The sequence below is a fragment of the Thunnus maccoyii genome, chromosome 4, assembly GCF_910596095.1.
Source record: "Thunnus maccoyii chromosome 4, fThuMac1.1, whole genome shotgun sequence".
Lineage (NCBI taxonomy): Eukaryota > Metazoa > Chordata > Actinopteri > Scombriformes > Scombridae > Thunnus > Thunnus maccoyii.
The window spans coordinates 13,785,763-13,811,933 of record NC_056536.1 but is presented as its reverse complement, the minus strand read 5'-3'; the positions used below and the strand labels follow the sequence as shown (position 1 = coordinate 13,811,933).

The 26,171-nt window shown below is 38.6% G+C and overlaps 2 protein-coding genes across 3 annotated transcripts; one reads left to right on the top strand and one right to left on the bottom strand.

Moving 5' to 3' along the window:
* The first annotated feature begins 58 nt into the window (after positions 1–58).
* Positions 59–11,805, top strand: pigt (phosphatidylinositol glycan anchor biosynthesis, class T). The gene is made up of 11 exons (XM_042409998.1): positions 59–495; positions 1,553–1,730; positions 3,763–3,890; positions 4,067–4,167; positions 4,826–5,000; positions 5,127–5,224; positions 5,322–5,478; positions 7,202–7,402; positions 9,063–9,228; positions 9,391–9,474; positions 9,589–11,805. The coding sequence occupies exons 1-11, from the start codon at positions 96–98 to the stop codon at positions 9,836–9,838; spliced, it is 1,938 nt and encodes a 645-aa protein (XP_042265932.1). The 5' UTR covers positions 59–95; the 3' UTR covers positions 9,839–11,805.
* Positions 11,806–13,144: 1,339 nt separating this feature from the next.
* wfdc2 (WAP four-disulfide core domain 2) lies at positions 13,145–14,220 on the bottom strand. Of its 2 annotated transcripts, XM_042409562.1 has the most exons (4): positions 14,067–14,219; positions 13,724–13,867; positions 13,414–13,551; positions 13,145–13,312 (listed from the first exon to the last, which is right to left on the bottom strand). In XM_042409562.1, the coding sequence occupies exons 1-4, from the start codon at positions 14,167–14,169 to the stop codon at positions 13,179–13,181; spliced, it is 519 nt and encodes a 172-aa protein (XP_042265496.1). In that variant the 5' UTR covers positions 14,170–14,219; the 3' UTR covers positions 13,145–13,178. The 2 variants fall into 2 exon arrangements, with proteins under 2 accessions (XP_042265496.1, XP_042265498.1); XM_042409564.1 differs by lacking the exon at positions 13,724–13,867 and having other exon boundaries at positions 14,067–14,220.
* Between the last annotated feature and the right edge of the window lie 11,951 nt (positions 14,221–26,171).

Sequence of the window (26,171 nt, the reverse complement as noted above, 5' to 3'; positions counted from 1 at the left end):
ATCAAGAATGTAGCCAATCAGAGGCAGAGTAGGGCGGGTCTTATCGGAAATCGGGTGGGGAAAAAAATAAGGCCCACCATCCCACTGGAGGAAAAATGGCAGCTCACAGATGCAGCTGCCCGGCAGTGCTGTTTATTCTTATTAGTTTGTCGGTGTTTGTTGTCGCAGACAGTCAAGACGCGACATTAATTAATGGTCACGATGCCACAGCGCTCAATAGTCCTAAAACAGCCGCTAAAACAGCGGAACAAACGGCCGAGCAGCCCGCAGTGGAGGAGAGGCGGTGGGAAGCGACTCCAGGTGCTGCAGCAGCCAACGAACAGGACACGACACAGGGCACTCCTGCGCCTGGAGCCGAGGTTCCTCCGGTTCTGCCACAGCCAAAAGACGATTTTCAGGAGGAACTGGTCATCAGGCCGCTGCACTCGGGAGATATTTACGCCAGCTTCCAGTTCCGCACCCTGTGGCAGACAGATTTCATGAGGGGAAACAAAGGTAAAGCTAACTTATAGCAGTGAGTAAACATGCTGCAGAAATATCTTGCACCTTTTTAAACTATTTTTACGGTTATACAATGTACCTGGACATTCATGTCTTCCGTTTTAATGGATAATGTTTATGTCTGTTTATTAAACAAGTCAAATATATCTGGAATTATCAATCTACTAACTCCTTAAGAACATTAATGAAGTGTTTCAAGTAAAGATACAGTTCTTTTTCTTTCTTTTTTAAAAAAATAAATTAATTATTTTTTATAATATCAACATACATGAAGACTCAACAACATAACAACAAAAAAACACACCACAAAACTGTCCAGAAAAGTCCAGCCCCACCCCATATATCCTTGTCCTATCATCAGTCCATCACTGGTCAGACGTCAGTGTCCCTTCTCAAAGGATTTCTTTCCTGAGAGCATTGTCCTTTCATCAGTGTATTATACGTTTCAAAAGAAAGCTGATCCAAGAAAAGTCTCCACAGGTTTATGAAGTCCTGAACATTTCCTTTCAGTACAGAGTTAGTATTTTCATGCAGAAACACATTAAAAATTTCTCTATACCACATCGTGGCAGTAAGAGGAGTGTCCTCAGTCCATTTCAACAGAACACATTGTAGCAGTTTATCAAGTTGTTTATGTTATAAACAAAAATCCAGTTCTATAAGTGTTTCTTGATGCTTTTGTTTATTTTGTTCATAACTTTTTACATTAATGATAGAAATACTAAAAACATATCTCAGTATATTGCAGTGCAATTCAACAGCTAGTTACATCCGCCAAAATGAAAGTTGACTCAACACTTGAGCACCTCTAATTGAATTCACTTTGCCATTCAATGATGAGATAGAAAAACTATTTAGTCTTTTAACCACTCCTGTAGCTTTGGATTTGTTTATTTCTGGACAACTGTGACAGAATACAAAATAGCTTTAATACACAGTCCATAATGTCCACAGATGTAAATCACAGCTGTAAATCCAAATACACATCAATTATCAGTTATGTTGCTCATCATTTTCAAACCCTAACGTGTGTAATGTTATTATTTCTCAGTGTCCCACTACCGGCTGTTCCCCAAGTCTCTGGGCCAAGTTATCTCCAAATTCTCAGTGCGAGAGCTGCACATCTCCTTCACGCAGGGATACTGGAGGACCATGCAGTGGGGGCAGCCCTTCCTGCCATCTCCCCCCGGGGCTGAGCTCTGGGTCTGGTTCCAGGACTCTGTGACAGAGTGAGTGCAGTCTTCTGGTGGCTGAAGAGCATCGGAGGCGAAATGAAAGTTTATCTTGAAACAAACACAATTTTGCTTATTCCTGTAGATTACTGACCCACGTTATTGTGACATCACCCTAGTACAGTTGTGCTAGAAGATTTTTTTTTTAAAATATGGTTTTTAAAAAATGTAATTTAATGCCTTCCACCTTGACTTTTTGCTCATAATCTCTTACTAAGTAGATATATAATAATACTGTAATGTTTAAGATAGTATATACTATCCTAGGATGGTGTCAGACTAACATGAAACATTAATACATTTACATACACAAGACATAAGACATAAGACACAAGACACGTGTACATCCATATTTCCAAGGATTAGCACGTCATTCATCTTACACATAACACAAACACTTCCTATCCCCACCCTTAACCCTCTACAAACATAACACACACACACTTCACAGTAGTTTTCTGTCATGAGTTCGCCACCGGAGTCCCCCTTCCCTTCCCAGCCATGCCACAAGTCTTATGGGGCCTCATAAATGTACTTCCATACTTCATTGAATTGCTTCATTTTTATTGTTATCTTCAGACAATGTCTTTTCTCATCAATCAGCCTGTTTTTTCCAGTGTTAGTTAGTGTTCCAGTAAAATGAGCTTATAAACAAGGGAGGAAAACATAATCTGTCATCTCATAGGACATTTTTTCAGCACTCTGAAAAATACACAGCTCAGCTGAGAACTGAGTTTTTGTTTAGATAGGTAGAGGTTAGATAGAGATAGATAATAGATATTCATTCTTAGATTTCATTCTGCATTTTGTTCACTTTTGTACAAAACCAGAAAGAATTCATAAGGGAGCCGTGAGAGCAACACTTCACACACTGATCAGAGGAATCTGGATAAAACTTATGAATTTTAACTAGAGAGATAGAAAGTTTTAATCTATAATGGGTATCAGTGGCGAACATGAGGCTTCGGTGTCAGTCCAGAAAGATCAGAAAGATCGGAAAGATCAAAGCTTCTGTAGACTCACCATTTTGGAACAGTTCTCAAAAATCACATCACAGGAAAAAAAATCATCATTGTCGAATACTCATGTCTGACAGTAGGCTCGACAGAATACAAAGGAGCTGTAAAACAATTTGTGTTTGGAGTAGGGAAAACCTTGCTGCAACAATAGACATGCTGCTGTTATCAGGAACTAGTTGGCCTCCTTGTGAGCTTTTTTCATACCTACAGTACTGTATTCTACCACCTCAGGCTCAAAGCAAGTTCTCTAGAAATTGGTAAAAGTCATAGGAACTGGGAAACAGGAAAAAACAGAATTAGAAATATGGTAATGTGGCATGCTGTGTGAAACTGCGCATACCAAGAAATAATTAATACCAGGATCCAAGAAGAAAATCAGAGGATGAATTCCTTGAACAAAGGCAGAAGAACACAACTCAGATGTATGTCTCTGTCTGATAAATCAGACTGCTTTATCAACCAGCGACATACAGTATGCAGAGAGTCATTTCTCCCGTGCAAATAATAGCTGGCTTGAATTTTGGAAGTCATCATTATGTTTGGCTCAGGAAAATGTTAGTTTCATCCATTATTGGAATGAGGACAGATGCTAAATATATTAAAATATCATTAAAAACCAAATGATCTTTCTAAACATAAACCGCAATCCGAAATCCAAAGAATACAGTGAAGATGACAATTTATATTTATGATTTATATTTAACAGGAATAAAGAGGAGCTGAAATGACAACTTAAATTTTCATGTATAGTATTTTAGAGGAGAAAAATGGAAACATTTAAGTGCCCATGTTTTAAGCACAAGGAGGTGAAATAGCTTTATATCTATCCTCAAGATAAATTTTACATACAATAAGCATAATCAACTGACAAATCTTTAAATAGAAATTCCCAGAAATTGATTTCAGTGCAGTTTCTTCATATGTTGCTGCACTTTGAAAGTACTTAACTGTCTTGTGTGTGCTTTGTCAGCCCCTTCACCATTGTCATACTATTTTTCTGGTCTTTTTAGTGTGGATGGTACATGGAAGGAGCTGACGAATGTTTTGTCGGGGATCTTCTGCGCCTCATTGAACTTCATTGACTCCACCAACACTGTTCAGCCAAGTGCCTCCTTCAAACCGCTGGGTATAGGCAATGGTACAGTGAGGCTTTTTCAGCTTAGTTCAGCACTCTCATGCCACAATCTCCCCTCTATATTTTCTAAGATTCTAATGGGGTGATCAGCTGCTCTCTAGCACGCAAGTGCTACAGATGCTGTTCACAATGCTTTGCATCACTTAGACTGATTTTGCTTTTTTGTGTTGTATTTGAAGAGACAGACCACCGCTTTCTTCGCTATGCCACCCTCCCACGAGAGATTGTTTGCACCGAAAATTTGACACCCTGGAAGAAACTCTTGCCGTGTGGCTCCAAGGTGTGTGTCTCTTCGCCATTTGTGTTCCTCTAAATGATACACATACTAACATTCATAACTTGTGTTTAAAGTTACAATACATGACATTCAGCCACTAGATGTCACACTACAGCACCAACATATCAGACCAAAGCAAATATGTGTCGTTTACGCAATAAAGATGGGAAAAAAAAGAAAGCAGTCCTGGAACCGACAGCTCATGAAACTCAGATCAAACTGTCAACCTACGCAGTGCTGATCAAATATGGATCAAGATGCTCTTACTGCATTGCTTATTTCTCACCTCAGATGCTTTCAGAAACATATTTTAGTGAACTGTTTAGCTGTAATTTAAGAAAGTTTGTGATGCGGCTGCCATCTTGGAAACGGATATGGAGTACGCAGAGGAACTCACATGCACTCACACGCACTAACATGCACGGACGGCCGGTGTGGCTACCAAAACAAAGAACAGAGAAGCTTGGATAACAACACACACAGAGGGAGTGACTTCATTCACTGCTCAGGACACCATTACTCCACTATATCTTTACACAGCAAATACTTGCTTGCTGACTTCCAGTAAGGCTGAATGTCATTTATTGCACCTTTAAATGCCCGTCACTGCAGCTAACAGTTTCTTCTTCTGTTCCTTTATGTGACCATGTTGCACTTACAGGCTGGTCTCGCTGTCCTGTTGAAGTCAGAGAAACTCTTCCACAGCAGTTTTCATTCCCAGACTGTGCACATCCGACCAGTGTGTCAGGACTGGCAATGCAAAACCACATCATGGGAGCTGAGGCAGACACTGAATGTCGTCTTTGACCTGCACACCTCTGGACAGGGCAAACGAGGTGAGCAAAAGCACCGGCATTCATCCACCATCAAGTTCAGAGTTTCTGCGGTTTATTGTGTTTGGAAGAAGAAAAGTACTATGACATCTTCCTGGATGTAGTTAACTTAAACCTTTGTTCCTTCAGAGTGGTCTCTGTTCAAGATGTTCTCTCGGACCCTGACAGAAGCTTGTCCACTGGCCTCCTCCAGTAAAATATATATCGACATCACAGACAACCCTGAGGTTTGATTTAGTCACAATATTCTATCATCACACAAAGTTTAATCCTATTTCCCCAATGTTTCGTGGTGTCTAAGAGAAATTTGGTGTCATTTTGCAGGGGGAGCAGTTTGAGCTAAGCCCGGCCACAACCCTGCTCAGCCAGGCAGTGGTGCTCGGGGACAGACGAACCTTCTCTGTCTATGATTTGACCCAACATGCCACCTTTGGCAACACGCGTTCCCTCAATCTGCTAATTCGTTGGAAATCCAGTGAAGGTGAGTGAAAACAGCAGCACACTGCACAGCTTTGCATGCTGAGCTGGACATAGTCTTAATTATGTACGAAGCAAGAAGAAAGAAATTAACAAAAATGTGTCAGTTTGCATTTGTTTGTCGCTACAGCAAACAATAAAACTGAGTACACCCCTGTGCAATATCACTAAAATGTTAAATGATCCAAATTTGTATCATCTTTCACTAACTGTAGTATTTTTAGGGTGAAGTGTCGGGTATTTGATCTTATTTGTTATTAAAAACAAACAGGTTAGATAGACTTCATTGAAAATAGAGGCCTTAAAGTACAACCTCAATGCTACAAAAGTGAGGACACTCGTGACCACCAAATCAAAAATAATTACACCTGTGATTTCCAATTAAGACTAACTGCCTGAACAAGGTTATAAAAGTTATAAAAAGGTTATAAAAGAACTTTCTCACTTTTGGTCTGGGTTGTGTCTAATGCAACATGGCTCCATATGGTGAGGAATTAACACAAAGCAAGTAAGAAACCAGATTGTGAGACTTCATAAAGATGAGAGAGGATACAAGATCATCAGTGAACAGAAGCCAAAACACAGTTGCAGCAGTGGTGTGGTCCTTGAAAAATGACGGCACACACACAATTCGCTATTTACAGAACCTTGCATTGAAAAACAGACAGTCAAGTGCATCTCGGCACAAGGATTATATGTCAGTGACTGCTCAGACAGTGCGAAGCAAAGGATATTGCATGAAGTCGACCTCCACAGACGACGTCCAAAAAGAAAATCATTGCTCACAAAAAAGCTACAAGATTAAACTTTGCCAAACAACACGAACAGAAGCCTGATAAATGCTGGCAGCACATTCTTTGGTTACATGAAACCAAAATAAATTTGTTTGGATCAGATGGGGTCCAGCATGTTTGGGGTGGACCTGGCCAGGACTGCATAGTGCCGACCGTGAAACATGGAGGTGGGAGTGTGCTGATATGGGGGCTGCATGAGTGCAAAAGGTGTAGGGGAGATGACATTTATAGATGGGATTATGAATGCAAGTTTATATACCCAAATACTGAATGAAAAGATGACTCCCAGTCTCAAGAAGCTCGGCAGGAGAGGAATTTTCCAACATGACAATGATCCCAAACACACTGCAAAAATCACACAAGAGTTAATAAAGATGAAAAAAGTGAAAACTATGACCTGACATGAATACAATAGTCTTCTTTAGAGTATTTTAAAATGGAAGGTAAAGCAAAAAAAAACCCTCCAGCAAAGAGCAGCTGAAAAGAATAATCTGTGAAGAATAGCAGAACATATTTTCACAGATTTGCTCTGCCCAGGAGGATCGAATCTGGATCATGAAGTCTCACTAATGAACAGTGTGGGGGCTTTCGTTGCAGTTCGTTCTAAAATATGGACCTTTCATTATAGTTTAATTAGTCAAACATTCTGTTTTTCAAATGAATTGGCTTAATTCTTCTTGGGTTTTCTTTAAAAATAGAAACTTGAATCAAATGGACAGGATTTTTGATTACTTTTCGTGATATTGACCAGGGGTGTACTCTTATCTCTCAGTTACATCTTGTTACTGTATCTGTTCTGTTACAAACTGCACTGCTTTTTGACTTTAAACTTTACCAGTATTTTTATTGTCATGTATATCTTAGTGTCTTTACTGTAAAGTTGTTTACATAAACGACCATTAAAGCACCTTGTCTTCTACTCTCCGTCTGCAGGTGACATGCTGCGCCCCCTGCTCCACGCTGAGCGTTACGTGGCTGGTTACGGGCTGCAGACAGGAGAGATTCACACACTGATGTACAACAACCACCCTTACAGGTCATTCCCTGTGCTGCTGCTGGACTCGGTGCCCTGGTACCTTCGTCTCTACATCCACACGCTCACCGTCACCAGCAAGGGAAAGGACAACAACCCCAGTGAGTCACTTTAGGTAGCACAAATGGATGTGTGCGCACTCAAACATGCAGTAAATGTGCCAAACCCTGGAACATGCGATGGATACTTTTTGAGATTACAGAAATCAAATAGGCCTTATACAAAGAACATTTCTCTGTAAATGTCCAGGTGCTGAATCAAAAAAAAAATTACCTCTGTACTTGATGAATTACCAATTTGTACTCCAAACATTGTACTTTTTCTAAATATGATAAAAAGAAATATTTCTAAAGGTCCATGTGAAGCAGAAATCACTTGCAAACTATTTTAACCAGTTATAAATGCTGCTTTAAAGATGAGAAGGGGCTGATTGGGGTTAACTCTACATTAACTTGTTATAAAGTTATTTTACCTAATGTATTGAATTACAAACTGTAATTGATTTTTTTCCTTACGGCACAAAAAAAAGCCATTCAAACATTCGCAGTAACCACCATTTAAAAAAATAAATAATAATAATATTTTATACCTCAGATGTTATAAAATAATTGGTTCCTAAATATCACATTGGCCCGAATATAAGGTGACTCTGATTATAAGACAACCCCCTTTTCCAACACCTGTTCTTGGAAAAATACATTTTGAATATAACTTCCATCATAGTAGTTACATATTCACACAGTCTGCCAGGCTTTTGGAAACAGTTAAAAATATTTATAAGACTGCCTGTTTGTGTTTTTGAGCTCCTTATCATCTGGTACAGTGGTATTTGGCAGCTTGACATATTCCGTTTCTGCAGTAGAGACGTCAGAAGACGCTTTGGACTCGTTTTCACTCGTCATGAATTTATTTCCTCCGTGACAGAAAAACACGTTACATGAGTCTTCAGAAACTCCTTCAGTTTAAACTGGACTGACGAAACACTGTTAGGGCTGACTGACTCTAACACACTGACTAAAAATACACTTTAAGATGCTCGCTAGCCTAACAACCCATAATGCAACACTGCATGTAGGAGTCAGTTTTACACTGGTACTTTATCCATTCAAAAAGAATATCTGATGTTGTGAACACGTCATTTACTGGACCCCGAATATAAGACAATCCCAATTTTTCAGATGTATTTCCAGGAACAAAAAACGTCTAATACGGTAAACTTTTCAAATGCATTTATTCCTGTATTAGTCTGTTCTTTATAGCCTCTGTAGTCTAAATGTCTGTCTTTATGTCTTATGTGTCTAAATGTCTCAGCCCGTCATTCAGCACATCATCTTTTATGTGAAGCCTGAGAGAATAACGTCCCATCATGTGAGCCTCTCACTCAGCAGTGAAGCAGTGATCAGCTTGACTCTGCATTGGGCGTGATGGGATTGCGTTACCACCTAAGTCCAGTATAAGATACTGGACATTCCCAGTTTCCTTACAGGAATCATTTCTCATTTAATTCCATGCAAATGCTTCTTTTCACCACAAGGAGGAGAACACGAGTTACATTTTCTTTTATAAAGGCTGCGGTGGAAGATATATTATTGTGGTCTATCTACTTGTTTTGGTTCTTGGTTTTTGTGTAATCAGTTTTGGAATATTGTCACATTATATCATATGTATATAAAACCTTTGCAAGTCATAAAGGGTTGATGAATGTTTTAAACAGTCAATGAAAGGTATTTGAGTTCACTTATGTTTCTCCTTCTCCACTAGGCTTCATCCACTACCAGCCATCTAAAGACCGTGTGAGGCCCCACCTGCTGGAGATGCTCGTCCAGCTTCCTCCCAACTCAGTCACTGAGGTCACTGTGCAGTTCGAGAGGGCTCTGCTCAAGTGGACTGAATACACCCCTGACCCCAACCACGGCTTCTATGTTGGGTACGTGTGTAGAGTTGTTTTCAAAACTGTTTATTTCCAGAAGTTGCGGAAAGAAGATTGACACATGTTTTAACGTTGTAAATGTTGTATGATTTTAAAGGTAGATGGTTTGAAAATCTGTTTAACTAAATTCTGACTGAAATCTATTTCTTCAACTTTTAGGTCCTCAGTCATCAGTTCTCTTGTACCAAGCATTGTCGCCATGGATACGAACGTCACTCGGGAACGCCCGCTTTTTAGCAGCTTGTAAGTATACAGTTTTCTTACTCTTGAGGAAAATGCCTGTTGTTTCTACTCATTTAAGAGTTCCTGTTGAGAAACACATTCGTCTGGAAATAAAATGATCCCATCTCCCTCCAGTTTTCCGTGCAAAGAAGAGTCCAGCTACTTTGTGCGTGTCTACACGGAGCCGCTGCTGGTCAACCTACCGACTCCAGACTTCAGCATGCCGTATAATGTCATCTGCCTTACCTGCACTGTTGTGGCCGTGGGCTACGGATCCCTCTACAACCTGCTGACCCGGAGTTTCCAGATAGAAGAGCCTAGCCCAGGACTGGCCAAACGGATAGCCAACGTCATACGCAAGATGAGAGGTGTACCGCCACTCTGAGGCTGGACACAACGGTCAACTTTTAGAAAGGAAGTTTTCCTTTTGGTGAAACCACTGATAAATATGTGATATTCAGGGAAGAACTGAGTCAAGCACTGGTACGAATGTTTTGGAAACTGTCAACTTTTTGGTTTCTAAATAGAAGGAGACATAAAAATGATTTTCTTTATTAAAGTATTCGGGATAATTTCCTGTCGGCTAAGGACAAGCAAATGTAGACTTTGGATCTGGATGGAACAAAAGAGCTTTGTTATTGTTTCACAAGTAAAAAAAAAACAAGTCTGGTGCAGTATGCTGCAGTGGTAACTGCACCAGAATGTTTTGGCTTGGTTGTTTTTGTTTTGTGAATGTTTGAAGCCATAACTGCGCCACATCATAATATAACCAGAAAGTTCTCAAGGTCATTTTGTCAAAATGAGGAAGCTGTGTTAAAATTGACTTTCTACAAACATGAGACTAATTCGGACTTACACAGCATTATGAAAGCCTCAGAGCTCAGATAGAAAAAGACAACCACATTTGGTCACACACCAAACCACAGTCAGAATGTAACATTTTCTTAAACCTCAGTTCATGACAAGACATCTAATAACTGGGAAATAGTTTCCTGTGTCCAACTACAAAAATGCACAGCAGACTGAACTGGGAAACTTTATGAGACATGTCCTTGGTAAAATAGTTGCTGAGGCATTTGTATTATTTAACACATTTTTCATTAGTCATAATATATAAGAATATGCTCATAAAAATATTGATGCTGAATTTTTACCAAAAACCACAGCAGTTGTTTTTTTCTTTTTCTTTTCGATTTTGGTTGTCTCTGAGCAGTCACATTATTTTATGAAATTATGTGTTTTGTAAAAAATGATTATTTTGCACTCATTGTTGGATGCATGCTTGAATGTTAAGGCGGTAATTTCCACTGGTGATCAAAATCCTGCACAGTATTTGTCGCCCTTACTTTTACAGCTTCAGTTCGTCAAACGCTTAAATTTCTCAAAACTTCATATCTTCTTATGGTCCAGCTGTCAAAATTCAGATGAGACAAAAGAGGAAGTGATAAAAATGTTGATATACACATCTGAGCTGCCTTCAGTTATTGTCATACACTCACAACAATAAGCTAGTGGTAAGGAATTTGGACTCTTTTTGCCCTGTGTTTTGCCTGTCAGGCTACATGCAGGTTACTGCCCAACTCTCTGATAGGTGGAATGTGACTGCAGGCACTAAAGAATAAAAAGAATTTTACTGCAAACTCCTCTGCATGTTAAAAATTTAATCAATATTTATTACAGTCGATATTCTACCTAAAAATGCTAAAATTGAATATCAATTAAGTTAAATGTTAGATACAGTTTGGCAGTAAAGGACAGTCCTCTTACACATGCATATATAATATTTATCATACAGAATCAACAAAATTTAAATGTGACGTTAAGTGTTGAAAATACGTCAGTTTACACAGCCTTCCTACTTAGTTATAAGATTACCATTCATTTGGAAAGCATATGAGGAGTTCATAATGTTATATTTTAGATTTATATAAATATTTAAATACCAGAAATACCTTTGAAGAACCTTTTGTGCCCCCCCCCTCTGAGACCTAACCTTGTTGAATGTTAAATGCGATTGTCTGTTGGCCTCTCAGTCACTTATTTGGGTTGTTAACTTGTTCACGCATCAGTTCAAAGCAGTCAACTGTAATGGAAATGGACAGATTTTTTTTTGGAAATATTACCATACCATGAAATAATATGCATTTGTTTTTGCTTTTTTTGTTTTTTTGTTGTTTTTTTATAACTTTTTACTAAGAACAACAACATCCTCTGCTCAGCTGCCTACAACTCCATTCTGTATTACATGCTGTGAAAAAGTGAGCAGAATGTGAATGTTTGCAGAGGTTTTGTGTGTTCGGCAAAACTTCCTTCTCATTATTGCTTTTACAATAAACTGACAAATATCTTTTATTGAAATGTCTAGCTGTGAAAGAAGGTACACCGTTCTTAACTGCACCAGAGCCGGAGCTGTATTACTTCCCACTGAGTGCCCACATTTTTGTGTCAACAAACTTGGCCCCACTTCTGGCACACTCAGCGAGAACAAACACAGAAGTCTCTGTATTTTGCCGGTCACAGATTCTCACCCCTGCACGTTTGGCAACAGTGTGGAACACAAACAAAGGAAAAAGCAGCATTCCACACAAGTGATGCTCATATCTGGTCAGCTGCAAACTATGTTTTCTCTCTAAGCAAGAAGGTATACAGCCAGAGAACAACTGAACCTCTGCTGGCTCAGCCTTCAGTTTGTTTTTCAAGGACACATACCTTCAGTGATGAGTGGCTTGTCATAATTCTCATTGACATAGCCTTCACTTCAAGCACACTTTCGAGTTATACATTGAGGGGGGAAAAAAAGGGAACTTGGCTATTCATATATTTAAAAAAGATGCATTGTGATGTGGTGCAGCAATGTTGAAACCTTTGGCAGCAGATGTTCTTGGCCACATCTTTAAATAGTCTTGTTTTCTGCCAGTAAGCACTTTCCATTCTTGGCCTTATTCTTCGTTTGTTTGTGCAGCCAAGCTCTCGCCTTAAAAAGCCCATAAAGAGACACCGGTGAAACTCAAGACCTATAACCAGCGAAGTGATAAATGTACAACACATTTCTAGTTACTGGAAACATGTTTATTAGTTGAAATACAAAGAATTTCCAATAGAAAGTACAGTACATTTCTCAGCCATTTACACAGCAGGGGAAAGAATATAGTGGAATATACAGTACTACTACTAACACACAAGAACTTACTGTGACCTAAATGTTATCAACATTAAAAAAAGGTTACTTAAGTTGTAAACTAATCAAGTTAAAAGTATACAAAGGTCTTTTGAAGACAATGACTGACAATTGTTTACTGTATGTGGCCAGTTTGGCACACACCACCGACATATCCATCTCCAGTTCAGGGGTATTCCCCAAGTTGATCATTTTTTCTTTATAAAAAAGCTTTATGAGAAAAGGTTCAAAGTAAACTTTAATGGATTATCCTCCTGATTGTTTCATAACTGCAAAACATTAGGCTACTCTATACTTCTTGCTTTCCTAAACAGTGGAGCAAATACTCCATCACAATGTATATTCAAAAAAATGATGGACAGCATAGATTTAATACCTTAAAGGATCCAAACAAATAGTCTTTGTGCAATTAATGCTCAAAAGTCGTGTCAAAATGGGATACTTTTGAGATGGACAGAGATTTAGTGAACATGATTTCTCATCGCTCAACACATTTTCTTGTTGCTTTAATAAGTTCACACATGCAGCTGAGTCGCTGGCTGTCCAATCAGCAGGGCTCGCTGCAGGCGTGGCCGCAGGTTGTCCTGCAGCATTTCTGCTCTCCTGGACACTGACCATCATGGTAGCAGTACTCAGCACACATGGGAGTTCCTTGGGGCTGAGCGCATCGACCTCGCTTCACTGTCACACCAGAGACAAGAACATACTCTGTTACAACGTGTTCAGGATCACAAAGAAAATATCACAAACACCGCAGGAGGAGTATAATGTTTATATCTAACCTGTGTATGGTGCAATGCACTCATGTCCACATCCATTGTGGCAGCATTTCTCATCATTGGGGCAGTCACTGTCATTAGAGCAAAACTCCGCACACAGCCCTGAGCCCCAACGCCTGCGGGGACACACTCCTGGCTTGGCTGAAGGGAAAGAGAAATCAGTTTATCACTGTAACAGAAAGTCTGGAAAAAGTCTGGTGTTTAAGTAGAAGAGACTGTCCATGCTTGATTCATGCTTTCAGTCACTGAGAGGAATTAACAAAAGATTTAACAGCTGTCAACTTGAAAAAAAGATCAACATTGGGGCTCATACTGAAAGCAGGAGGGACACAGACAGCTCCACAGTCAAAGACACAGCATTTGTGGTCTGCAGGACAGTCTTCATCACACGTACACCCCTTATGTGATGGGACAACGTTAAGGCGACGTGGGCAGTGGCCTGGTTTGGGGAGAGTCACTGAGAGAAAGAAGCAATGAAGCAGAAAAAGAAAACATGAGCTTAGTAACTGTGATATAGTCAACTAAGGTGTCTGGTTGTCAAACAACTTTGTGTTGTGGAATGAAGAAGACAAACATGCATTTTTCAGAAGGAATCTGTGGATTGGTAGAGTATAAAAAACACACACAAATGACCATCTCAGTCAAAACAAACTTACCTGTTAAATTTCCATCAGATTCTGCAGCAAAAACTGAGTTAAAGTGCAGAAATGCACCAAGAGCTAAAATCAATGCACAAACTGCAGACCAGTGTTTCTCCATGTTAACTTCTTGCACGCAAGAATGTACTCCTGTTTGGACAAATATCCCAGTATACAACCTGCAGGCTTGGCAGCCCAGTCACAGCATGCTGGGTCCTTGTGCCTGTAGAGTTCATTCCCGTCTCTGTACTTCATCACTGCTGAGATTTTTGATGAGATTTGACAGCAACAGATGTTTCTAACAGAGTTTATTTAGGACTCAAGGAGGGAGGATTACTTTTTATAGGAAATTCTGTTTATCATTATAGTTTTATTTTGAAAGTTTCCAAATAGTGGTATTTTAGTTTTAATGAAATTTGAATGTTGAAAAAAGGTTTTCATTTTCCATGATGGCTTATATGCCACACACACACACACACACACACACACACACACACACACACACACACACACACACACAAAAGGCTAGTGGACATAATTTAAGGATAATAAGGGTGACAGTTATTGTTTTCTTGATTAGGTCGTGCTAGATGATAATTATGTCAGTTTCTTTTAAGATTATAATTGTCTGTTGTTGCATTTAACTTGGTTGCATTCACTGCCCATTTTAAACCACATGACCCTTTAATTTAATCCATGATTTCAGGCTTGAGTATACAGTTTGTAACAATTTGACAAATGATTTTCCTCTAAGAGTGGTTTACATTGTATTTCGTCTTTTCAAACAATCCTCCACAGCACGAAGCGTTCTCAGTCTCACCCTGTATTGCCATCTTCTGGTATAATAAGGAGCTACATGTAAGCTGTGGAGGTGGTTTAGTTCTTACCAAGACAACACAGCTGTTTTCATAACACATGCTCATATTGAGTATATGTCTTAATGAGCCATGTCTTCCAAACTGAGACAGATGGAGAACAACATGTTCAACTGTGGTGTTTATTTGCACACTCCTCGTCCAGATACTTTCACTGCAATTGTAACAATGACTTCCTACAACAACACTTGATGTTTTATGATTACTATCAAGGACAAGCAACTCAAAAGGTGCTTTTAAAGCATTCCTCATGCTTGTTAAGACAGTTTTTGAATGAAATGAGATTTGTGGACTCTCACCATTTGTGTAAATGTATAATTAGTTGTTTACACCTTTCTTATAAATCTGCTGTGAAGTAGTGCTATTGTTCTTGAGTTTAACAATGACTGAGCCTGTTTCTGCTTTCATCTTAAAACCCACTTTTACAGAAGAAGAAGAAGAGAAGAAGTACTTTATTTTACAGAAGGGCCTTTCTCAACTAATATACTTTCTTTTATCATATTCAAATTTCTGTATTTATGTATGTTTTCATTTCTTTTATTGAAAGTTTTATGAGCGTGAGGAACAACGCTGGGTCCGTAAGCCATGATAATAAGGATAGGGACAAATGAATGAGATGGTGTGTTCAATTACTTTTTTTTCTCTGACAGCGTGCAGCTTTGCCTTTAGATTTCAGATGAGTCTGGCTGAGCTCCATCTCATGAAGCATACAAGTCATCCAGGTCATAATATTTCCAGAAAGACTTGCTTTAGATTTTTGATGCCATTTCTAAACATCTTCAAGAATCTAAAGCAAGTTCAGTTTCCCTTGACTTGGCCCTTTCTGGATAAAAGAGAAGCCGATTCTGTGATTGTATGATTTGTTTTGAATTCAGCTATAAAAAGATTTTTATTTTTTTAGTTTTCATGTGGTCTTTCCTTTCAAGCCAGCTGTAACCAGGTACTTCTATCATAATTTCCTCATATGTTGGTATGAAACGATCTAAATAATCTGTATAAGCTGCAGTACCATTCATAGCCTCTGGGTGGGTGTCTCCACTCGAAGATCAAAGCAGCCTAGACCTGTTTCTTTTTTTTTTTTTTTAAATCTTCCACCAATCTTTACATTATATCTCACACCAGAGAAGTTTTATAATGAAGCATGATTACACCTGAACCAATATCACTTCCTAACAATAGACACAATTCACTGTTCAATGTGATTATATGTTTGTTTGGGTCAAAATGATAAAAATTTCATAATAATATTTGACCAAATGTGGTCTTTTTGTGAAATACATCTTTGTGGCATCTCTCAGATGTTGCAACGTGGTGTAACTATGGAAATGTATTCTGTCTGGCTTTGATTTGATTGACAGGTATCCCTAAACCCTCAAACATGGAGAATCCAGAGGGTTATTATACAGGGTGCAGTGAGCAGTGAGGAGTAATTTTACCCCCAGGAGTAGAAAGGTCATGTAATTTACATGTCCAACTGCATTGCTTATAGAAAAGCTCAGTAGCCAATGGGATCTTAGCTCTGAGCTTTTTAAGATCTGAGATCTGTTGTTATTCTCATTTACTCTATCTGACATATATGACACTTGCAACGGTGTCTTCTGCATGTGTTTACATGTCCATGTAAACAAGGTTATTGTATTTTTATGATTTTGAGCTTTTTATTTATATTTTATATTGTATTCTCACCACACCAAAGCTCAGAAACACCTCATTTGTGCTCCCTCCCTTCCCTTTCCATTTCCCCAATGTTTTTTGTTTTTTTTCCCCCTCTTGTCCTTGGGAATTCAATCATGGAAAAGTGTAGCTGGAAACCTTTCCTCTATGTATTCATGTAACAAGGCTTGGCTAGTGGGTGTTATTGTATGTCCTTGAAATGATGTAGATGCCATCAGTTTCACTGCCGGCTGTGAATGTTGAACATGTGAACGAGGTAGAAAAAGGATGGTTCAGTATGACTCTAAGTGGAAGTTAGAGCAGGTGACAACTGGATTTGTGCGAAATGGTGATTGAGTTTAAAATTAAGTGATCAGGCTCTTTTGTGGCAGATGGAAGATGGAGATGAACAATAGCAGTAATATGCTTGCATAATATAACCATGAAAATGTAAAATATGGCTGACTTAAAGCAAAAGGAAGATGTGTCAGCAGATATTAGCATTTGGGCTTTTAAATGTCCAAGTTGACTGCAGTTTTTTAGCATGACTGCCTCTTAAAAATGCTGTATCTATCTCTTGATTGACACATTAAAGATCTAGCAGCAAATGATAAAGGAAAATATTTTTGAGGAAATAAATAATATGAGAAAAAGGCTACGCTGATCATGTAGTTTAGATTACATTTTATATTAAATCAAGATAAGTCAGGTAAAACATAAGTTTCTCATAAGCAAGCAAGCAAAGTTTATTTATATAGCACCTTTCACAGACAGCAGTCACAAAGTGATTTGCAAAAAAATAAAATCAAATACAATCAAATCAAAATAAATAAAAACAAAGACACCAGTTAAAATATACAAGGAGAACAGACATAAAAGACAAATGAAAAAATAAAATACCACATGCTACCCAAATGCCTGTCTGAACAGATGGGTCTTTAGCTGCTTTTAGTTAATGTAGTGTTTTGAAACCAAACACCGATTCTAGTTTGTATATTATTCTTGTGCAGTGTGAACAGAAATCTTTTGGGCCAAAGTCATATGACAAACATGATAAATGGGCATAATTCCCCACCTCGTGCTCATATTGTTTCCAGACTGACCCAAAACAAGTCTGAATGCCACCCTTTGACCTCAGCGCCCCTCCCCCCTGGGCTCCCATAGTCAATCATGTATTACATTGCGCATTAACCTGCCATTGACCTCTGTATGCTAAACCCAATTGCCATATTATCTCCACCGTAATGTTCCACTCTTAGTTATCTTCCCAGGTCTGAATCAGATTCTGTGTTCCACTTTTACCCTCAGGCATCAAAAAATGTCTCAAATGACTGCTGCAGGGGGATGTGGGGGTTGTCTCATCTAAATCACAAAAAAAAAAATGGGATCTGAGGTAGAAGCTGCATTAGTAAAGAGGAAAGAACACATTTTATTCTGCTGCTGGTAAGAAAAGTTTTAAGCTGGGGGAAAGAGAGAGGTTATATTTTTCAATTAGAAACAGTATCTTTTTATTTAGCTCTTTAGAAAAGTCCCTTCTGACACCTGACACTTTTAATGTCTCCAATTATCACTTACTGGCTTCAGCAATTATTACTTTTGTTATTATGACCATTACGCTTGACCGATGCGCTCACAAATGTGTCTACTTATCCGGATAATACAGAGAATAATGATAATCCTGTGATAATGTTTTGAAGTCAAAATAATGCTAATGCCTCTAATGATGAAGCATGCTCAGAAATCCCTCCCCGTCATCCCATTGTCTCCCGTGGCGGAGAAAGCTGGCCCTGCAGCCCCATGGGAAATCTGTAATGTATTCAGCCAGGCCTTGGGAGTAAAATGAAAACAAATGTGGTGTAATAAAGGAGAGAAGATGAAGCGATTCTGTGATGATGCTCTCCACCAGCCTTATAAATCAAAATAAAAGTGGAGCAGGTCATATGTGCCCCCACCCTTGCTGGATACACACACATGTATATATATATATATATATATATATATATATACATGTGTGTACACATACATATGAATACAAAATATAGGGGTTTGTGAAAAGAGGAATACAGGGGAAGGAACAAGAAGAAAACCTGTATATTATCTATCGGAAGCAAACATAATGTGTTGTATCCTCTCAAATGAAAGATTGCTTCATGTTGCTGTGAGTTGTTTACATTTTTGTACATTTGAATGCACATGAGTCATTTCTTTATGTTGCTGAAATGTGTTTATTCTCCATACATGTGCAGTCAGATTTAGCCCAGTAATGATACATTTCTTAATGACATCTTGGGTTTAAACATCTTGGGTATTCTGACTCTCAGAAATGTCTAAATGTTTTTAGCATGCAGCTCCAAAAACAGCTGCATCTCATTTTTTGCCTTGTAACCTCTTAAAATTAAGCACTTTCTACTTGTGATTTATCATGTTATACAATTTTTTACAGTACAAAGGTTGTTTTTTTTATGCTTTGTTATCCTGTTAATGGGCCCATGACCCCTCAGATTTAACTTGCGACCCCTTTGGCGGTCTCGCCCCCTAGGTTGGGAACCACTGTTGTAATTACAGTAAACAACACTGAAGCAGATGGCAGTGGTAGTACTGGTATCCACCTGTGGGGGCTGCTGTGGTGTTAATGTACAAGCTGTATGAAACCGACGGGCCCAAACAAGAGAGAGACTGGAGGCTTGATTATGGTACAGTCACTGGTGGCAGCGCTCATTATACAGGAAATGGAAAAAAATTAAAATGGAAAAAAAAAAAAAATCTTACTAACAGCTGGTTATCTTGGCCCAGATTTTAAGCAGGCAATTGAAGACTCAACAACAGGAGAATTAGGGTTGATTTGAAAATTGTCACCTTCATGCATACATGGCTCTGTGTGTCAGGTTTTAGGGTCAATAACAAGAGATTTCTTTAGGGTCCTTCTGCATTGTGAAATATACTAGAAGCCCCTTCGGTCTCTTTCAAACCCACAAACTTTGAAGATGGATTTGAGACTTTCTCTGACAAGGTGGCTGCTTATTACACAGATAAAGAATTGTAAACAGAGTACAATAAATAATTGATGCCTAATAAGTTGAGGGAGTGCGTACCAGGGTTCCTTTCTTTTATTATTTTCGGGCCAAGAATAGAGAAAGCATCCTGAGTTGTTTATTTCCTCCCTCCTTTCTTTCTTTTCATGTCCTTCTCATTTTACGAGCCATGAGTCAACACAGCACACGTAAATGATATTTTGACACAGAGAGCCATGAATAATGCATTTGAATTTACTTTTATGCCAGAGTTAGACCCCTCTCAGCACCCTTTCTCTCCCTCCCACTTCTCCTTTTTCTCCTCTTGGCTCCCCCCCTCCCCCTTTTCCCCCCTCACCCCTCCTCTTTTTCCTCTTCCTCTCTTCACGATTCATCCTCATCCTCATCAGAGCTCAACCTCATTTCTCCTCTCCGTGCCCCTCCCTCCTTCTCTCTCCTCTTCTTCTTCCTCCTCTCTCCTCCTCCTACACCTCCATCAGACAGCAGAGGAGAGGAAACCGTACGGGGGATCAGACTCCAGCTTTCCGTCCTGAAGCTCTACTGTATCAGTATTTCTTATCCAGGTCCTGTTCAGGTGGCTGCTCGCTGACACATTTTTATAATCATGAGATCAGGAATTGGTACAGACACAGGCGAGATATTTTTTTGCAAAAGTTAGTGGGTACAAAGATGGACTCAGTGCCTTACTTATTGATTTACTACAGACCAGTGATCTGAAATAAGGTAAATAAAGTAAAAGTTAGAAAATGTCAAGGAAGACTGGTTCAACTTCAGCTTGAAGGACATTTCTTAAATTCTAAAAAGTGATGATATTGAGTGAGACATTTAATTTCTAGTCTAGTCAAGCATTTCAAAGCGGGGAAGCCTTCCTCATATATCGTTTCACACTACCTAATGCAGGCATCTGAGGTCAGGGAGGCCCTGATGAAGCCAACGGCACACATTGATTCAGTGTCTAAATTAATCATCCATAACTTGATCTGTTCCGATAAAGTCATCAGCAGCCAGCATACTGCATCATCAGTAGCAATCATTCTTCCCTGCCACGGTGCTGATGTTTAGCCTGAGGCGCATAAACTGCCAGAAACAGCCGTGTTTTAAAATAAATTAAAAACATTTATTCTGCTGCTAAATAGCTCGCTTGTAGATTTAAAAAAAAAAAAATAAACAAAGAGAGTGAGGATGGAGGATGGAGGAAGTCATGCTGAAGTTCAGGGTGCTCTGACCACGACATCATCATCATCATCTCCATCATCATCCGCCAGCACCTCATCGTCATCTTTAAGCCAAGGTCCATGTTACCTTCCTTTGTTGCTTATTTTTGCAGAAAATCTTTAGAGAAATGAGATTCAGCTTTATTTCATAATTCTTTTTCTGTGTTGGAATTTCTGCAGCTAAATATGTTGTTATCATACCGATGTCTGTACTGAGCTCTCATCATCTATCATGGTATTTAGTCCTTGCAGTGTTTAGATCTGTGAATTGGGTTGAGTTGTGTCATTTGCTGTGCTGCCATTTTGTCCAGGACTCTTGCAAAAACACATACCCTTATCTCAAGAGACTATCCTGCAGGTTAAATTAAAATATGTTAAAAATGAAAGTCCCCAGGAAATGAGGACCAGCTTAATTTGATTATTTACTCATATTGTGGGAGTTCCTAAAGCTTTTTTTATGCAATGTTTTTTTTTTCATTAAACTGTTCTCTCATTTTGGGTGGGACTCTTTCAAAAAAAAAACTCAGAGACTATCCAGATAAGATAAAGGTTAGATTTAAACATCAACACTTACCACAAAAAAAGATAAAACCTTATCATACAGCAGCGTGTGGCCAAATATATATCACTGAGGAAGTCTTTGACATTAAAAAGTTTGGGAACCCCCTGATCCAGACCATAATCCAGATTGCGATACGAGTCGCTTGCTGCGGCTTGTAATCTACTTACCTTATACTTTTGAGTAATACAGTCTTCATCCCTCTGGTGTGAAATCTCTCTGCTGAGACGTAGCACTGAAGGAAGCAGGGATGAATAATCTGCATCATCCTCATCGTCCACAGAGTGGTTCTTCATTCATAATTTACCACCACACCCCCCACCCCCCATTACATCTGATGAAAGCCACTGACCTGAAAGTACAGAGGGAATGAGCTCCTTCAAGTATGGACTTAACATTGTGTACAGTACGTCCGTCCTGTACACGTTGCCAGCAAACATCAATAAATGAGTCCAATGCCAACATTAAGATCGTATGTCGTCTGTTCTTGTGAGAATACAACACTGACCAGGTCTCCCCACTGATAAATCATATTTGAATGTTGTAACATCAGATACTGTTAATGCACATTTATAGCTCAAATTAAAGGGATACATAGAGTGTAATTGGATGTTTCACAGTAAGATATGCAATTATTAAACTCCGGGATGTGATCAAATGTTTTAATAATCCAGTAAATTTAGACTAAAGACCACATGTGGTGCTGTTCTATAAATGAGAGGACATCAAAGAGCACTTTCCATTCAAAGGGTGTTTTTTGCATCATCATAAATCATATGCAGCACAGTATGTATGTGTCCATGCACTATTGGAAAGTCAAATGAATTAAATGCATTTCTCAGAGGCTCTTTTCCCCCCCTGCTATGACCCAGAAACTGCATTTTCCCAGTGGTATTTGAAAAGTGCAAAGATACACAATATGCAGTTACATTTGTTTAAATTGTGATGTGCGTGTGTGTGTGTGTGGGTGTGTGTGTGTGCGCGCGCGTGTGCAACTGCAGCCCACATTAATGGTACATTTTCTTATGGCCGTACCTTTTCCTGAGCCCAAACCTTTAGCATAATCATCCTTTTGTTGTGCTGTATGACTGGATTGCGAAAAATAATTGAAAAGTCTTAGCCCACAATAACAAGTAAACAGTAAATAAGTGCATCATCTGTTTCCCCTGCACTGAAAACACAAGAAAAAGCTCAGTTTGAATGGTGTTAATTATTTCATAAACTTTAAAGAAGATTTTTTGGGGGGTGGGGCTGCTAACATATTGTTATATAACCAGTTTCTCGGCCAAAACAAGTTCAGTGCTCCCCCTTTTCTTTCTTGTAAAACATGACCAGTTTTCACATTAAATATATAGGCTGTTTAATCGCAGCTAAATGCATTAGTCACTGTGTTGGCCCGAGGCAAGGACTGTGTTCACAGCGCATCATTTGCTGTGATATCTAAAGCTACCATTTCCCTTTAAGCTAGTTTCACTGAGTGTATTTCTTGTTGCAGTTAAGTGCATATTTAACAGACTTTCTAGTTTCTCCTAGTTATTCATATCAAGCTTTTCAGAGATAAGCCAGTCTCAGAGCACAGTTTAAAGAACCCACCCCCCCACACCCATAAAAAGTGTTAAAAAGTGGAACAAAAAAAGAGGAAGCTCCAACCCTTTCTACACTGTGCCCATCCAGTATCAGCATGAAAATCAGGGTATACTGAAAACTTCAGTGTGACTTCAACGTGCCACATGAGTCATCTGAGATTATGAGTCATATTCTACCTCAATACAACAAGAGCCCCAGCTTTAGCGCACACCTACAGACAGGGAAACTTTTCACAGAGTGAAGTTACCACCTCAGCATGCCTGCTGTCAACGACACTAAAACTGGGACAGTTGCTGTTTTGTGGAGCAGACCAAATGTTCAACAGCTGTGATTAGCTCAAGTTTAAACTGACTTTAGAGGGTAAACAATCTCTGCCGTGCTGAGGAAACAGTAAATGCCTTTGACCTTTCAAACTTTCAAAGCATTGCTTTTAGATCTTGTGTAATTTTTTAAAGCTGCTATAGGTCTGGCCTCAAGATATATTAGCACTGTGGGGGAGGTGCTGCTCCTATAAAAAATGCTATATCTATTGCTCTACATAAATAGATAGATAGATAGATAGATAGAATTTTCTGCCATTTAAAACAGCGCTGAACAAAACTGCTGAAAAGCTTCATGATTGCAATGTTCTAGCTAGCTAAAATTAGCGCATGTCAGCATTTTGTCTCAGTTTACATTAACATTAAAACAACACTGAGTCTAAGTCTAACCTAGTGCTTTGTGTTTTCCACAAAGAGCCACACCAACCTTTTTGTTTTCTAAGACATTTCTAGAATCTAATCTAACCTGTAATCTTTTTTCAGGTCCAATGACACAGACAAACCAGCGATGGATGATGAGCATAACAAAATAGGTGCTGTGTGAAGGAACGTCCTTTGTGCTCGGGCTTGCTGTAGTCTTCTCCTCCTACTACAATTTTAACTTTCAGTATCAACATCATACAGTGTGCACATTGGAATTCATTCAGCTGTTGGAGCTTTTTCACACATACTATGGCACACAGCTTGACTTGATTGACTTTTCTTCACACATCACCATTGTCCAATAACCCAGTGATAACCACTGGTGCCTCTGACACAAGAACAGCAACGACAAACAGTACTGCTACTTCTACTAATACTGTTATGACTGATACCTTCTTTTCCATCACATTCCTCTTTTTAGCTTAATCATTGGTGTCAATGGATACATAACTACTTAGTGAAATGTGAGAATCATATGGTTCAATATTTTGCTCCACGACTCTGTACTGAACAGGCCCCTGCTTGATACGTCACATTCATATATTGATGTCACCTGTTTTTCAACCTTGTTTTTCAGAAACCTGCATTGACATTAATCCTGATGGCAGCATAAAAACAAACCATGAGAAGGTGCAAAGCAGGAAGAGTGGGATGATGGTCAAAAATAAGGCAACATCTGCACACTCATCAAGAAGCTCGGTGACTTCAAGTACGCACACACACACACAAACACACACAACCACCCACTATCTCACGCAGCCACTCATTCAAACATGCATTTACTTATTTACTCACTTACTCAGTGAATAAAACCTAAGTGCCTTTTCTCATTCAAACTGTTGGAGCTCAAGTTTTATGTTGTTCAGAAAAACAGTTGCATAATTGTTTTGTGTTCACTTGACTGTAATACATGCATGCAAACTAGACTGCTGCTGTTCTGCAGCAGGTTAATTAAAACAGTTGGTTTGATGTTCCTTTCTCACAAAAATGAAATTGTCACAGTGAGTTACCAGTGAGTCATTTAAATTAAAAATTGTCATTTTTTTACGAAAGAAAGCCACAAAGAAAAGTAAACAGGCAGGGAGTTTATTCAGATGAAGTTTTGCTTGTGTTGTTCTGGTAACATGTTTTTATTTTAATATTTTAATTTATTTTGATAAATATTTGAAAAGGGACAACATAATGAATATTGTCATTTAATGAATATTGTCAATCATATTGTCATTGTCATTTTTTCATTGTTATTATCAACATCATCATCATCATCATCATCATCATCATCATCATTAGTAGTAATATTACGATTACAGTAACATTTTTTAATTATCATTAAATACAGGATACATACTGTAGATTCAAATACAGTTTACTTACTGCGAATATACAACAATTTATTGAGAAAACTGTGACCAGTATTGTGTTATAAATTTACAAGAATACAGTAATGAACTCCACATTTATATCTAGTAATACACTGTAATTCTAAAATACAGTAAGAAACTGTAGAAAGACTTTGCAGGCGAAACTGCTGCCAATTAATTACTGCAAATTTACAGTGAAAAGTTTTAAGAAAAGTTTTTGATAGATAGATAGATAGATAGATAGATAGATACATACATACATACATACATACATATATACATACATACATACATGGAGTCTGAATAGCCTTAATGGAATTGATCTTATAAACAGCATATGAATTAAAAATTCTAATTGTTGCATGCACAATCACAAATGCAAAGACACTCAGATGTAAACACGCACTAACACAGACTCTGGACTCAGGCTTAATCAAGTAAACTTCATCTGAAGTTGCAACCTCTCTTTGAAATGGATGCATCTGTGCCATTATAGGGAAATAATTGTGGCCACTTTCATCCCCCGCGCAATTAGTCTCTCTTCTGTGAAGTCGTCAGTCAGATAAAGGACAAGAGCAGACAGAACCTTTGTCACTTTAATCATTCCTCTGTTTTTTTTCCACACTGGAATGAAATGAGTTACCCACAGTTGAATGTCAACAACTCAACGTGTCCTTCAGGCCTATTTCACATCATTAGTGCTCTTCTTTGAGGTGATACTGTGACACTACCAACCTGTGCTGCATGTTTAGGCGCATTACAAGCAGTACACACTACTGTTATGTTACTTCCAACACAGATCCTGCTTAAGATGATGATTATATTTTTATATTTCAGCAAAAAAAAATATAAAAATATGACGATCATTAGGTAGTGTCAAATTATACCACTATAGGAAATACATCAGAGTCAGAATCAGTGATACTATCATAGCTGCGTGCAGAATGTAATTATAGTTAAACACAAGTCATCAAAAGACTGTTAACTACAAAATAGTTGCTTTTGTAAAGGATAAAATAATCTTAATTTTGAAATATTGTCTAGTAGTTTATTCTGACAAGTAGCACAGGCATCCAAAACCAAAACATGACATATTTAC